Below are 15,642 nucleotides of genomic sequence, written 5' to 3'. Positions count from 1 at the left end.
AGACTGACTGAAGTGTTTGAGACAAATTCTGCACTGATCTCCATCCAAACTGACACATGAACCAAAAAAATGCCTCTCTTGCTCTTAAGATGTGATTTATTTATTAACATCTACAATAATTATATCATTATACATACAGTGGCTAATGACTTCTTTGCAGTGACAGCACTCCTGCGTTTAGCTGACATCCCTTTTCCCCTTCTGTCATATTTAATCATCTTTTGCATCCAGTATGCAGCAAATCCTTCATGAAGCTGTGGTACCCAAATTGCTGTATTTAACTCAGCTGTTATCAGAGGTTGGAATTTGTAAACATTGCTTCCTCCAAATGTCTTAGCTTCCTCCAAATGCCATAACATCCCACCATAGTCATTGTTTGGGATGAGTTTGGCTCCTATTTTCTTTATCTTTCAGATTAGTCATTGCAGTTATGTATGAAGAGTAACAGAGATAGAGCTGGATTTGTACAGTCTTAAGAAGAGGTGTTTTAGGTGGGATATTAGCAGTGCCTTTAACTACACAGTGGGAAGCTGTAGGGAAGCAGGACATGGACATGATGAAAACACAGCAGGCAATATGCACAAATTGCAACAGGGGAAATTCTGATTAGACTTCAGGAATACTTTTTCTTCCTTGTGAGAGTAGTTATCCTTTAGGACAGGTTGCCTAATGAACTTGTAGGATCAGACCAAAACTGTACAGGGCCCTGATTAACCTTCTCTAGAGTGGTCCTGATTTTAACTGAAGGGTTGGACCAGATGACTTCAGGAAATGCCTTCCAACATCAGTTAATCTGTGACAATTTGATTACAATCAGTATTCCCACAAGCACACTTCACTGCAGAAAGCTGTTGACTTTTTAAAGCTTGCTGCTATACAAAGCAGCAAACTAAGAAAAACAAAACAGTGGCTGCTCAGCTGCAGCAACCAAATACAAAAAAGGAAGGCAATTAGAAACGAGAAGACCATGAGTTTCTTGAAACAGTACAGGCACTTTCCGCTGGGTCAGATGTATCCCCAAAAGATATACAGGAGAAACACTGAGCTTGAATGAGGCTACATTAAGTAAGAAACTTTAGATACTGTAAAAGAATGAAATTGTTTTTTTTCTTTTAAGCTTTATTATTTCTGTGCCATTATGACTAAAAAACATGCAAATGTTTTATTAGTAATTCAGCACGATTGAGGGACATTTGAAGTAGCAAAGATACTTTTCTTTTTATTAAATCTCTGCAGTCGCTTCTCTTTTGCCTGAAGTAGTATTCAAGGCTGAAAGTAAAAATCTGTAATTCACTTATGAAAATAATGGTATTCACAGTGAATTGCTATTTGGGGCATTCATTCAGAAGAATGGGCATTGTCCACTACATTGCTGCTTCTTTATGGCTTGAAGGATGATTGACCAGAAACCCCCATCCAGACTCCTTGACAGCAAGGCTAATGTATTGAGCCTTTCCTCAAATACAGCTCAGCTGAACGATCTAGGTGTCTCCCACACGTGTGAGCATTACTCTTCTATCTTCTTGTCCCAGCCAGACTACATTAGAAGAGTTTCTAAAGCTTGCCTTGAAGCACAAACTGCACTCTGAAGTAGTTTTCCACATAGCAAAGACATCATGAATGTATTTCATTTTGGGTATTTCCACCATATATGCCTACTTCTTCATCACCCTCCTTGTTCCTTAGTTCAAAAAGAAAAGATGTTAGTGACATTTTTTTAGTTCTCAGTACAAATAGAAGACTTTCTTGAGAAGTTTACAGTTAAAGGAGCAAATTTTATGCAGAATTACAGGAACCAAACAGTGCTTACAGGTCTTGTTTTGCTTATCAATAATGAAGCTCCCAGCTATTTCGTGTTGTAGAGACTTGTTTAGCTGTTCCTTGGAGGATGTTATATGCACTTATTTGCTGTAGGAGCGCTTAAGCACATTAACATTCTGTGTACAGACCTCTGAAGTTTACAGACATGACCTTGTTGTGCATTAGGCTGCAGCTTGATGTTAATCTGATCTTAAACCCAGAATTTCTTAGTTTTTTGTTTGGCTTTTGTCGTTTTGTTTTGTTTCTGGATAATGGTAGCTGTGGGGAGCACCAAGTTGTTTAGCAACTTCAAGGAACCTTCTTCCCAGTTAACTACACCAGAGGCAAGGATAGCGGGAAAGAGCCCTTTGTTTCTGTAAAAGTGCATTTTTCACATTAGGGTGTAAACTACGGACATCCTTTGGACTGCTGTAAACTCACTGAGAGACTTGTTAGTGCTTAAAGGACCTCTGGTGTCAAATAGCACACAGCCAAAATGAGTACTTGGTGAGATATGCTGCAGAAAGCCCATCTCAAGCAGTTTGCTACGTATCATGAAAAAATTACTCTCTTAGATGTAATCCAGCCTTCAACCCAGAAAGCATAAATTAAACCCTATCTCACATACTCATACAACTGTCCAAGTATCTGAAAATCTAAGAATTTATTTAAATGGAATTTCAAAGAGTGTAGGAAGATCAAAGTCTCTAATCAAAGCTTTTCTTCTGCTGCCAAAGGATAGTTGACATTTTTTAGGCAGAACTGTTAAAACAATGAAAAAGCTGAATCTAATAAAATTTAGGAAGAAAACTGGACTCTGTAAAAGGTTCTGATTTGTTGCCTCAGTCCTCGATTTTGTTTTAATTGAAAGTGTTGCTCATAACATCCCTTTTCTAGCTTCTTGTTATGTTAAAACAGCTTTCTACTCACATAGAGACTATGGAGTATCTTCATGCCAGTTTGGAGACCTGACATTGACTGTCCTTTTGGAATAAACATGTTGATAATTGCCTTCTAGAGGACTTCACATTTAGTACTGATAGTACTAAACAGCAACTTTGTCCTGTAACTTCGTTTAACTTCCAGGGTTCATTATCTAGAATCTGCTGAAATAATTTGTAGCACTTTCAGTGAAAAAAAAAAAAAAAATGTTTACCTGTTTGCTTGCTAACTTTTTTTAAAGGCTTCCAGAGAGAAGCTTTTCAAGTGAAAAACTTCTGTCTCCTGCAAATAAAAGAAGTAATCAGTAAGCACTGCTGCAAGTTGTGACAAGAAGAGCTGTCTGCTTTCAGAAGGCAATTGTTGTATTTCCAGAAAAGCAGATTCTCTCCTTAATTAGGGAATAGCACTGAGAAAGCATTACATTACAAGGCTGGAACGGGACTGACCACAACTGAGAGGGAAGACTATACATGTGTGTGGTCATAGTCCTTTGGGGACACAAGGCAACTGCAGAGAAGTCAGCAGGAAATTAGGTTCTGCTAATAGAGAAACTGGCTGCATGTGATTTGCAATCACCTGACAGAAAAATACTATGGTGCCAGCACAGTGGCTTAATGAGCTAACAGGATAAGTGCATTCATTGACATTGCATTCACGAGATGGATAATTCTGTTAACAGAGCGAGGGTTGTAGCTGAAGCACTGCCACTAATTAGGGCTAGATTTTCAAAGCAGTGTCTGGGATTGTAGTCATAATTCTGTCAGTGACAGTCATGGAGCTCAGATCTCCGTTTACTCCTCCCACAGCTCACCCCTTGCATTACAGTGCACCCCATGTACCAAAGAAGTAGAAGAAGTTGAGTGACAGAGGGGAAAAAAGTACTTATTCACTCTATGTTTAATTAGTCAAGTTTTCTTCCTAAACCAATTCCAGTCAGCACAGGGAGAAAATGGGAATGTTCACCCAGATCTACTATGGACAATTTCCATTATGGAGAAGACGGTAAAATGCGAAGCATGAATGTGGGACAGTGCCTCATATTCATCTACTGTGGAAAGACACTTCACACTTAGGAGATTGTCCTGGTATTTAGTGAAATCAAGAGGGTAACAGTAAAAGCCAATAGAGCTATGTTATGGGAAAGTGATTTGTCAAAAAATCTTCTCTTCACATGTGCCATGTACACACTCGTATTTTAAATAATAGCTGGAAGCTGATTTAAGCTGACATCAGGAAAGCAGTGCAGATTGGAAACCGGTACTCTGCTCCTGTGTCTCTCTGGGGAATTCTGGACCCGTCTTATGTCTCAGATGAACTGAAAAATGCAAACAGATGGAAGAAGGCAGAACAAAGCATCAGCTTCTTCTTTTCCTTATGACCATTGAATTCAGGCCATTACTCTTGCTTATTTTATTTTAAATTTGAAGTCAAATTTAGTGCTCTTGAAAAGCAGAGAGCTGGAGCTTGAGGCAAGGAGAGGACAAGCAGTTACTGATCAGCCCTGTCTTTTCACCCAGCTCTGCAACACCATGTCCTTTGCTCTGACACAGCTAGCACTATTTCTTTTTTCTCCTGCTGATGAATAGCTGGGGACTGAGTTGAGGCTGTTTTTCACTTGTGATTTGAATCAAGCACAGGTCACCAGCTTCTCTTCTTTGCAAGGCTCTCATCTGCTGCTTTTAATTGTCAGAACTGGTGCATAAAACAGAAGATATTTTGCTGCTTCACATTATAGCTTCTAGGTTTTTTTCTCAGTAGATCTCTGTCTTCCATACAAGTTGAATAGTGCTGCTGAGCAGCACGAGCCCCTCTGAATAATTTGATAATTATTAGAACTGCTTTTTTCTTTACAAGAAACTCTTTCTAATAGGTGGTATGATCCAGTGTGGAGCCCTAAAAATTTACATTATCTGAGGATTTAATCTGTGTTTAGACTCTACTACTATAATAATGCGTGTTGTCAGTGTAAAGTATTCTAGATGCTAATCAGTATATTTTAAAACTGGAATTTGATTGGATTGAGCATTAGGTCACATTGATATTGTTTATTATATATGAACTCAACAAATACAGACAGCTAGTGCAGCGGTGTTTCTAATGCCACAGTAGTTCCCAGTGTTTTAAATGGAAGAAATACTTGCCCATGTGAGAATATTGATTATGGTTATTAAACGTTATCACTGTTTTGCAGCAGAAGCTGCGGGTAACCAAGTGCCGTAATTGTTAGTGAAGAGTACAATTTCTTAAACTAAATGTTTCTTCTTCTTATGGGAAAAGAGAATTTATTTGGCTTTGTTGAATTCCTTGTCTATATGGTTACATGGTCCCAGATTGCCCTTCTGGAGAGTAAAGTGAGTTAAAAAGTGGTGACTAAGGCATAACAGTGCTTTTCTGTGCTGTGTCGTTGAAAAAGGAATATTTGCTTCTATCTGCTACCTATGTATATCTAGGTGAGGTAGAAGCATGTAATAAAATCATATTGTGTTTCACATCATCAGGATTTTTAAAATAATTCAGTTGGGCTGCACCATATACAAACAAACAAAGTGTTAGCAGTGTAGAGAATGCTATACTAGCATCTTGCACTGCTACAGGTCTCTCTGCTGCCTAAAAGGAGATTTCTTCTGCAACACCAGACAAACACATTTACAGCTTCTTCCAGACCTGCGTACTCATTGCACTCTTACCCAAAAATATTTTCCTCATCATAGAGGGAAACTGAATAGATGTACCTGAGGTGTCCGCTGGAGCCACTTGACTTTCAGGATCAAGACTGTTGTGCTTGTTACTTTTCCATATGTCCAAAAAGACTAGTGGAGGGTAAGGTATTTTAGGTGATATTTTTAATTAACTGTCAGAGTTTTTGTTTCTTAGCTTCTGTTTAGACAAATTTTTAGTGATGCACTTAGAGTTTTGCCTCAGTTACAGGTGATGAACTGTCGTTATGTAGGATTTCTCAAGCTGTTTGTTGTGTTTTTTTTCCATAACACACACCATGGCTAAGCAGAGAGGGATTTTCAAGGACTCTGTTTGACAGTGTGAAGCCTGCCTCCTTTCTCATTCAGGGTCACGTAACTTCCCTCCAGCATTTGCAGAAATTACTCACAAGGAAAAGTGATGCTAGGAAAACACTGTATTATTTTTAGCTTTCAGTCATCTCTGTCTGCCTTCTATTTTCTCTCTTCTCAGAACATGAAAAGCACTATGAAATGTGGAGTTTTTTTTCCTGAGTTCAGCAAGTCATGAGAAGCTTTGACCTGGCCTCAAGTACATCTGTACCTTTTGCAGATAGCTGTGGCATACTCTGGAGGTTGCCTTTTGCCTATGCTTCAGTGGCTGGGAAGCTCTTTGCTAGGCTGGAAGAAATTTTTTCAGGCTATGTTTAATGGAGAATAATTTAAAGGAACCAATGATGCTTCCTTACTTGCTTGAGTGCACACACTCATGAAAATACCAGTGGTTCTCATCACAAGCAGGGAAAGTAGGAGGAGATTTGAATCTGGATCTTCTGTTTTCTGAAAGATTCAGGTAGGCTTTTACAGTAATGTCCAGCTTTCTGACATCTAGAAAGATGTCAGAAACTTCAAGGTTTCATCTGTTACTTCTGTGATAATAGGAGCTGGGAGAGCTGAGTCTGTTCCGTTTGGAGAATAAAAGGCTCTAGAGAGACCTGATAGCAGAGATTTGGATTGGATATAAGGGAAAAGATTTTTACAGTGGGGGTTGTGAGGCACTGAACAGGTTGCCTGGAGATGTGGTGGATACCCCATCCCTGGAGACACTCATGGTCAGGCTGGATGGGGTTCTGAGGAACCTGATCTAGCTGTACATGTCCCTGTTCACTGACAAGGAGTTGGACTATGTGACCTTTAAGGGTCTCTTCCAACTCAAATGATTTTATGATTTTATGAGAGGGAAATACTTGTTTACTGCATATCTCATATGTCATGGGACCAAAACAGATCACCATTGAATAAGGTGGGATATTCTTCCTCATTATTATTATTATTATTATTTTAATTAGGATTTAATACAAAGCATTAAGTAAACTTTCATTCAGAGTGAATATTACAGCTGTATTTGCAGTACCTAACTAACTGTAGGAAAGAATCCCAGGCTTTTTCTTTTTTTCTTTCTTTCTTTTTTTTTTTTTAGTAGTTGGGAGTAGAGATTGGCAGCATTTGCTGCTTTTTGTTCACGGCTGTGGGGTGGTCCTGCTCAAGGGAAAGAAATGGATGGCTTGTGAGCTTCGGGTGCTGCAAGGTGTACCCTGGGGAGGAAGCTCTTCACATTTCCAGGGCATAGCAGAGAGACAAAGAAAGCCACAGCACAGGATGGATGGCATGGGCTTCAGGGAGAACTCACAGCGAAGAGCAGAGATGTAATGGCCATTTTTAGGGGATGCAAAGGCTGCAGAATGTTTCCTGCAACTTTAAAATTTGCTGAGCAGACTAAAATGAAGCCTAGGGGCAAAGACAGAACAGCAACGACCTGCAGAGAAAAAATACAGTGGGGTATATTGGGTTTATGTGACAAGAGTTTGGTAGCAGGGCCTGCTGTTCTGCTGCATCAGGCAAGGCTGGGACTGCCCTGTGCTGCACACAGACTGCTCCAGACAGCTTCAGAAGCCCCACTGCAGGGCATGGCTGGGCCCTCAGCCCTGGGGAAAGCAGAGCTCAGAAAGGGCAGAAGTGTCTGGCAGTCGGGAAAAGGGCAAGAAATGGCCTTGCGAGGAGCTTGCAGCCTTTAGAGTGCCCATGCTGCAGCAGGGAGAAATGTGAAGAGGAAGGAGTGGCAGGGAGGAGCTGCCACGGGATAGATGGGGTAGTCTGAAATAGAGAAATCACACAAAAGCCATTTTCCATTGAAAGCCGGGGGGGTTATGTATTATCAGTTAGGCAATTTGCACTGCCAAGAAGGATCTGGGAGTCGTGGTGGACAACAGATAGTCCATGAGCAAGCAGCGTGCACTTGCAGGCAAGAAAACCAATGGGTATCCTATGGTCCATTAAAAAGAGCATGTCCAGCAGATCGAGGGAGGTGATCCTCCCCATTTACTCTGCCCTGGTGAGGCCACATTTACAATAATGTGTCCAGTTCTGGGCTCCTCAGTTCAAAAAAGACAGGGTTCTCCTAGAAGGAGTGCAGCAAAGGGCCACAAAGATGAGTAAGGGCCTGGAGCAGCTCCGTATGAGGAAAGCTGAGTAACCTGGGTCTGTTCAGCCTGGGGAAAAGAAGACTGAGGGGGGCTCTGATCAATGTTTGTAAACATCTAAAGGCAAATGGTTGAGGCCAGGCTCTTCTCAGTGCTGCATAGCAATAGGACAAGAAGTAATGGTCCAAAAAAAACCATATGAAGTTCCATACAAACATGCAGAAGAAAGAGAGTGATGGAACACTGGAACAGGTTGCCCAGAGAGCTTGTGGAGTCTCCTTCTATGGAGATATTCAAGACCCGGGTGGACGCCTACCTGTGTGACCCATTGTAAGGTACCTGCTTTATCAGGGGGGTTGTACTCGATGATCTTTGGAGGAACCTTCCAACCCCTGCAATTCTGTGATTCTGTAAGTTAAAAATCTCACTCCAATACATGAAACTGCCATGTCTATAGAGTACAAAAGCACGAGCACTTCCCAGCCCCTGGGTGCAGACATGTGCCTCAACTTAATTCCAGCTTATTGGTGGACCAGTGTTATCCTGATACGATTTTACTAACACTGGACCCTTAATAGCAACACATTTTTAGTTTTTGAATACGCTGGTATTTGCAGGATACCATCAGTTCCACCCCTGTCTCTTCAAACTACTCATACCAATTTGCGGCTAATCTAAGAATGTTTAAAGGCTGGAAAAAAAAGTGCATGGTTTGCAAATATGCACATGTTTAGGTCCATTGGCCCAGGCACTCTCCTGGAAAAGAATTGTGCAAAGACCAGAAGTAGTAAGCATTAAAGGATAATGTATAATAAATGTCAGCCAATGAAGTAGTATGAAAAATACATCTTGACAAGGAAATGTCATTGTTTAGTCACAACTTTTGGCAATAAAGGTTATGGAGTTCTTATCACAACATTTGCAGTGTCACTTATAATGCTGATAAAATTTGTATCTTTCCAGAAGTCAGCGGTGACTTTAATAAGTAGTTTCAGACCTGCTCACTTGAGAATTCCAAAGCTGTAATTGCAACCAGTTAACTGATGATCCTTGTGATCCATGCCATGGTAGAATTTGCTTATGGTGTGCCTCTACTGAGTACCCATTTTCTCATTTAAATTGAAACAAACTGTTGATGGCAAAAAGTCAAGTCCCCCAGAGCCCATTTTTTAAATGGTGACTGAATTCACCCTGTATATTTATGGCCTGTACCTCACTTGTGTCTTGACCTGTCAGCTGTGCTCATTGTTTAATCTCTGATAGTGGGCTGTAGTGCCCCTTCCTCTGTTTTGAACTTCTGGGAGGGAGGCAAAAACGACTATTTTCTAAGCTGACTTCTAAGCTAAGCTTGAATACACAATATTTAATATACTGTGCAGTGAGTCACAGTTGAGTGGGACTTCAGCTACTGTTTTCTGGCAAAAATTGGAACTAAATGCTCTTTTTCTCTTTTGCCTGCAAGCCTGTGACTTCCTAGGAGCAGAGCAACGCTTGGCTTGGCTCTAGAGTCAGTGGGAGGCAGTGATAGTAGCAGCACCACCCTGCTGAACTCAGATCCTGACTCACGGAGTCGTTTCTTCCACTCTGTTCAGGGAAGCAGCAGAGAAGACTTTCCTCCAGCTGATGCAGGCTCTTATTTATGTCTTATATGTTGAGATGAGGTGTTTTTGCTTCCCAGCTTTGATCACAGCCAGAAGGCAACCTGGGTTTTAATTTATATAACAACAGCCTAACATTAAAACTCAGTCTGTGGACCTGGCCCATATGTTTTAAGTGAATTCAAGAAGTCACCTATTGATTTATGTTATTTTTTTCATTTTCACCCTCAATACTTACTACAAGCTGTTTGCACAAGCTCTTGGAGAAACGTGTGCAAAGACCTGTCTGGAAAAAGATTTTCTACCCTATCAATATTATGTTATAAAGACAGATATTGTTAATAGAGGTGAGAGCTCCTTATGCGCTGCTTCTATCTCCTTTCATTAATAGTCCCTTTTGGGATGAGGAACTACTATATTAAAATTACAGTAATATTTTTGTATCATTCCCTTCCAGGGAAGGTCTGACTTAGGCCACTAGTGGTGAAATCGTTACCCAGATGAAAATGTTGTTGTGATAAATGGTTGTCTAATTGTTTCTTGGTTACTTGGTCAGTAACTTAGTAACTTAGTAACTTCTTAGTAACTTGGTCAGTTACTAAGCAGTTTATGTGTTCAAGAGATACTCCTTTGAGTACAAAGATCTTTGTTCTTCTTTCAGCAGATTTTTAAAAGCATCACCAACGAAGATTCAATCCAGGGACAGGGAAATCGGAGGCTGATAAGTTTTTCATTGTCAGGTAAGGTACTGTTAGTGTGAAATTTTTAAGCACAGAGAGTGGGAAACTGAAATTATTAAAACCCTTAATGTATATGTGTGTGTGTTTATGTGTACATATGTATGGCTGCATATGTATATATGGCTGTATATATTTATCCATACACGAGTGTGGTGAGGCACTAGAACAGGCTGCCCAGAGAAGCTGTCAGCACCTCATCCCTGGAGATGTTCAAGGCCAAATTGAGTGAGGCTTTGGGTGACATGGTCTAGTGGATGTCAACCCTGCCTGTGGCAAGGGGCTGAATCTTAAGGTCCCTTCCAATCCTAGAATCAGAGAATCATTAAGATTGGAAAAGACCTCTAAGATCACTAAATTCAACCATACACCATCACCACCACATCCACTAAACCGTGTCCCTAAGTGCCACATCTCCATGTTTCTTCAGCACCTCCAGGGATGTTGACTCCACCACTTCCCTGCACAGCTTGTTCCAATGCTTGACCGTTCTTTCAGAGAAGGAAGTTTTCCTAATATCCGAGATTAACCTCCATTAGTGCAACTTGAGACCATTACCTTTTCTCCTATCAATAGTCACTACAATCTCCTTTTAGGTAGTTGTAGAGAGCAATAAGGTCTCCCCTGAACTTCCTTTTCTCCAGACTGAACAATCCCAGTTCCCTCAGCTGCTCCTCATAAGACTTGTGCTCCAGACCCAAAAACAATAAACTGGTGCTTCAGAGCAAAAGGTGATCACTGACTTCTCCAAAAGAGATCTGTAGGAATTTTGTTTTCTAAAAGTATTTCTTCTTTAGTGATGGAAGTTGGTCCAGTGAAAAGTTAGTTCAAATTAATTGGTTAATTAGCAACATTGATCCCCAAAAAGATAATTTCCCATGATTAGGCTTCTTAGTCTTTTATACAATTATTATAACTTCCTTTATTTAAAATACTAAGAAATATTACAAGCCTAATTTAGTTAGATTGAATACAGTCTTGAAGGAAAATTATTCAGCATCTTTGCATTTACTTACCAGTGAATGTCACGCTTCTGTTAAGCAGCTGAAATTGTCAAAACTCTCCTGCATGAAGTATGGAAAGAAGAAATGTACTAAGCTGCCCAAGATGTACCAGCTGCTTCACTGAAAGTTCATATTTTAGCAGCAATGTAGCACAATTGCTGAAAGCCCTGGAAACCATTCCTTTGGATAGTATATTTAGAAAGTGTTATCATGATATTTGTGTGATATACCTCCCAGCAATGTATCACATTAAATGACTTTTTTCAAGCTTTAATATTTCACATATCTCACACTTCATATTTACTAAGTGATTTTGTGGAACAAATGAGCAGGAGATCTACATATGTCACAAACTTACATATGAACCTGAATACTCATAAGAGACTCAGGGATTGTTGTTTATTGTTTTGTTCTTGTTGTTGTTTTTTAATTTCTTTTTTTCTGTGGCTTTCAGATCACACATTTAGATAACATAAATTTTCAGGTTTTGGAATTCAGAATCTAAATAACTGAAAATAACATTGGGTCCACTAACAATTATTTTGAAAATTCTAGTTACCATGAAATGCTAGATCAAAATGCCAATATAGAACATAGTCTGTCTTCTAAACATTTCTTGAAGTCCTAGTGACCGATTTTCTAACAGGAATCCTAGCTAGTATATTTTGCTTATAGAATATTACCGTAAGCCTACCACTTCTGCCCTCCCTCAACTCAAACTGCCTTGCCCAAATTTGTTCTTTATAAACCCTTAAGTTACTAACCACTCACCTGTTCATTTGTTTTTTTACCTTTGCTGAGGTGAGGTGACATGCTGACCCCTCCAATACACCAGCGGCTAGGTGCTCTAGATCGACATGTTTAAAGTCTGAAATTAACTACTGCGTTAGCCTGTGGAACACACATAATCTTACCCTGTGGTATGAAGCTTTGTGTGATATTGGCTATCTAAGACAGGTGTGTAGTCTGGTTCAGAGGAAGATAAGAGATGGTATTTTGCTCCAGTGGCTGACAGCTTGCAGTGATGAAAGCCTCACTGTTAAATTGTTCATAGCAGCTGTTCAGACTTTTTCTGCACTTTCTTTCTTGATTAAGGCGATTTTAAAAATAGCCTTTTGGCCATTTATGAATAGTTAATCTCTTAATTCCTTTTCATTTATAAACAGACCTGTTTCCTTCCTTACACCTCCACTGCCTCTTCCTCATAGAAACGAGAATCCTTTCCATAGTCCCTTTGTAGCATGTCCTAAATGATTTTTCCCTCTTTTTCACTGTCATATGTTGTCTGGTTGTCTCATTTGACAAAAATGTTCAGGCTAATCTATCCTGCTTAGCTGAGTTTGTGTTTGTTTTGTTTTTTTTTAAACTCAGATCTTTAAGAACCTCCTTGTGTAAAGGTACCAGCTAGTTCTCTCTTACTTACATTATTATTTTTTGTAAAGGGAAATGCAGTCTATTTATAGATCTGTAGATTTCTGAGAGCAGAAAGAACTGTTTTAATATCTGTGTAACCTTTTGAATATTGCCAACTGCAGAATCCCTTTCAGTAGTTGATTAAGTCAGTAATTTATTGTCCATTATCCTTCTTAATTCCCCTGTATTATTTTGCAGTGTTAGATATGTCTTCCTATCACGGCACATTACTGTTAGATTTTTACAATTCCTTAATATTTGATGTATTGAAATTTTATACCACTTGTAATACTGCTTAATTTGTTCTCATTTTCCATACTGTGAAGTCTAGCATCATGTAGTACTGCATAAATCAAAATGGTATTTCTAAGTCAGTGCAAAATTGCTGTACTGTGACTGTTGAAATGTTGTTCACTACTGGTAGCTAAAATAATCTCTATTCCTTTAAAAGCACGTTGCTGAGAGGAGGTATTTCCATGCCTACTGCTGAATCTTGAGCAAGATGAGTTTTATTTTTCCTTCTTCTGATGCCACCTCTATGTCTCACGTAGCTCAGCTCATTGAGTGAACTTATGCTCTCTGAGAGAGGTGATTCTTGTTTTGGTAAAAATCTAGACAGAACGCACTACAAAAGAAACACTGATGTTTTAGCACTTTGACAATTATTTTATTGTATTGGTAGACAACTGAATTACCAGTCCTGGTCAGGTACAGCTACTGAATGTCATAAAATGAACTGAAAGCTCTTTATTTTACAAAGTTGGAAGGGAAACATCTGTTTGACCTATCCATTGACAACCTAATTATTGTGGTGATGATGTCCTTGGCCCCCAGCGCAAGAAAAATGTGGAGCTGTTGGAGCAGGTCTAGGAAAGGCCACAAGGGTGGTCAGAGGGCCAGAGCATGAAGAAAGGCTGAGGGAGCTGGGCTCACTCAGTCTTGTGAGGAGAAGGTTCTGAGGGGACCTCATTGCAGGCTTACAATACTTAATGGAAACTTCTTGGCAGGATGACTTTTTACATGGGCAAATAATGATAAGACAAAAAGGAGTGGTCTTAAATGAAAAGAGGGGAGATTTAGATTAGATATTAGGATAAAGTTTTTTTACTCAAAGGGTGGTGAGGCATAGGAACAGAGAAGCTATGGATGCCCCATCCCATAGCTCTTTCCATGCCCTGTTCGTCACTCTTATTCTCCATTTTTTTTCTATGGCATGGATCTAGGCCAGTACTTCACTATATCTGCACTATCCTCACAATTGTTTTGCTTATCACTATGATCAGAGAATCTCCTTGCTGTGCATGACAAAATGTGACTGTCATACTCTCTGCTCTGGCCTTCGGAAATCTTAGTCACTTGTGCTGAGACAAAATCAGACCTGGTAAACACAAATAGATTCCAGCTGTGAATTGATTAATATCCCCATCTAATTGCATGTTTTCCCACTAAACACACACTGATTTCCAAATTGCCACAAAGATACAATCTTCCTCATTAACTAGTCATCAGTGTCAGAAAGTTTGGGATGCTGCGTGAAAAACGAGTTTACAGAATGAGTCTTTACAGGGCAGACAAGGAAGTTTGTGGCCCTCATTAGGGGCAGAAGCTACATGCCTGCAAATGACCTAGAGCAAATCTTCCTTTAGTCTGATCAAGATAGCCAGAAATCAGCACTTCCCTTTCATGGAAGCCCTGAAGTTAGAACAAACTGATAATTCCCTTAGGGCAGCAGCAGGCAGCACTTGGTGTAAGTCATTTGTATATAGAGAAGTGAGCCTAGTTGGCATAGGGTGCACATACTTTTTTAACTGAAAGTCTGTAGCAGTGAAAGAGTTGGCAGTTGCTGCCTGTACACCTGGATTTCTTCCTTCCATCATCTTCCATAAGAGAGATGGCCTTACATTATCAAATTGATAGATCTGTATAACCTTTTTTGCACAAAAGTGTGACTTATTTATCAATAAATGCGAAACTAACATATGATGTATCAGTAACTTCTTTAGTAAACTGGCTAAAAATACACCTTTGAAAAGCATGGGTGAGTTATGTTGGTAACATTTTCTCAGGTCTTCAAGAAATACACTAAAACTGCAAGATAAATCTCAGCCATTTGGATTCATCGGTTTTACCAAGATTTAAATTCAGTTAATCCTAAATATTCAGTATCGTTTCCTAAATATTCAGAACCTTTGCTAAAGACAGTACAGAGGAGAGATAAATATTTTCATTTGTGAAAGTGGAATAAATGGTGTTCTGATCAGATGTTACACAGCAGTGGTACGAGTGTACCTGAGTGTTGTAGTTACAGCAAGTTACAGCACTCATCAGTTCCACTTCATATTAAATTGATTTCTTCTGCATATACACAGGTGTCAATGTAGCGTTATTCTATGAGCTCTTGCATTTTTGAAGCTGATTTTCATGGTGCTCAGAATTTTTGGTGAGATATTTAAGTGCTATTTCTCTACTTGAGAAAGCTACTTCTTCTATCCTTGTGTGCACTGGACATTAAAAATAGAAGTTTCTGACATTTTAGCATGATTTACTGTATTGTGCAATCTATCAAGAAAATGATACAGATAAAATTTCTCATGTGCTTAACTAAAACAGTTTTCTCATCCACATACAAGAATCAGATTACTAATTAGGGTTAGGAGTACCTTTACCTTCATGACTGTTTATTTCCAAAAAATGAAAAGAGAGTGATAGGTTGTCATAGTATATTGTTTTTTTTTTTATGATACCTAATATATATGTAACTATCAATATATATGTACCTATCAATTCTGTACCAGATACAGTGGTACAGAAAGATAAGATGTCTGCTCTTTGAAGGAAAAAAAAAAAAATCAAACATATACAGCAATAAATATTTCAGTTTCAGAATCTTTTGAGGAAACATCAGAGGGAAAGAAAATCAGATCTGAGCGGTCTTTTCCTCCTCTCATATTTTAGCATTCTGACACTATTACACTGCTGGGCCTTGTCATTCA

General features: G+C 39.3%; 1 protein-coding gene across 5 annotated transcripts in view; it reads left to right on the top strand.

Moving 5' to 3' along the window:
• HECW1 (HECT, C2 and WW domain containing E3 ubiquitin protein ligase 1) overlaps positions 1 to 15,642 on the top strand; it is a 239,966-nt gene that overhangs the window by 137,305 nt on the left and 87,019 nt on the right. For 4 of the 5 annotated variants that reach the window (XM_090142195.1, XM_090142196.1, XM_090142193.1 and 1 more), the window contains one exon: positions 10,157 to 10,235. In XM_090142195.1, the coding sequence (XP_089998321.1) occupies positions 10,157 to 10,235 (79 nt within the window). The remainder of the gene's footprint in view (positions 1 to 10,156; positions 10,236 to 15,642) is intronic. The other variant, XM_031599381.2, reaches the window with a different exon arrangement.

The sequence above is a fragment of the Phasianus colchicus genome, chromosome 6 (assembly GCF_987193195.1).
Source record: "Phasianus colchicus chromosome 6, bPhaCol1.hap1.1, whole genome shotgun sequence".
Classification (NCBI taxonomy): Eukaryota; Metazoa; Chordata; class Aves; order Galliformes; family Phasianidae; genus Phasianus; species Phasianus colchicus.
This window is presented reverse-complemented; position numbering and strand designations above follow the sequence as displayed.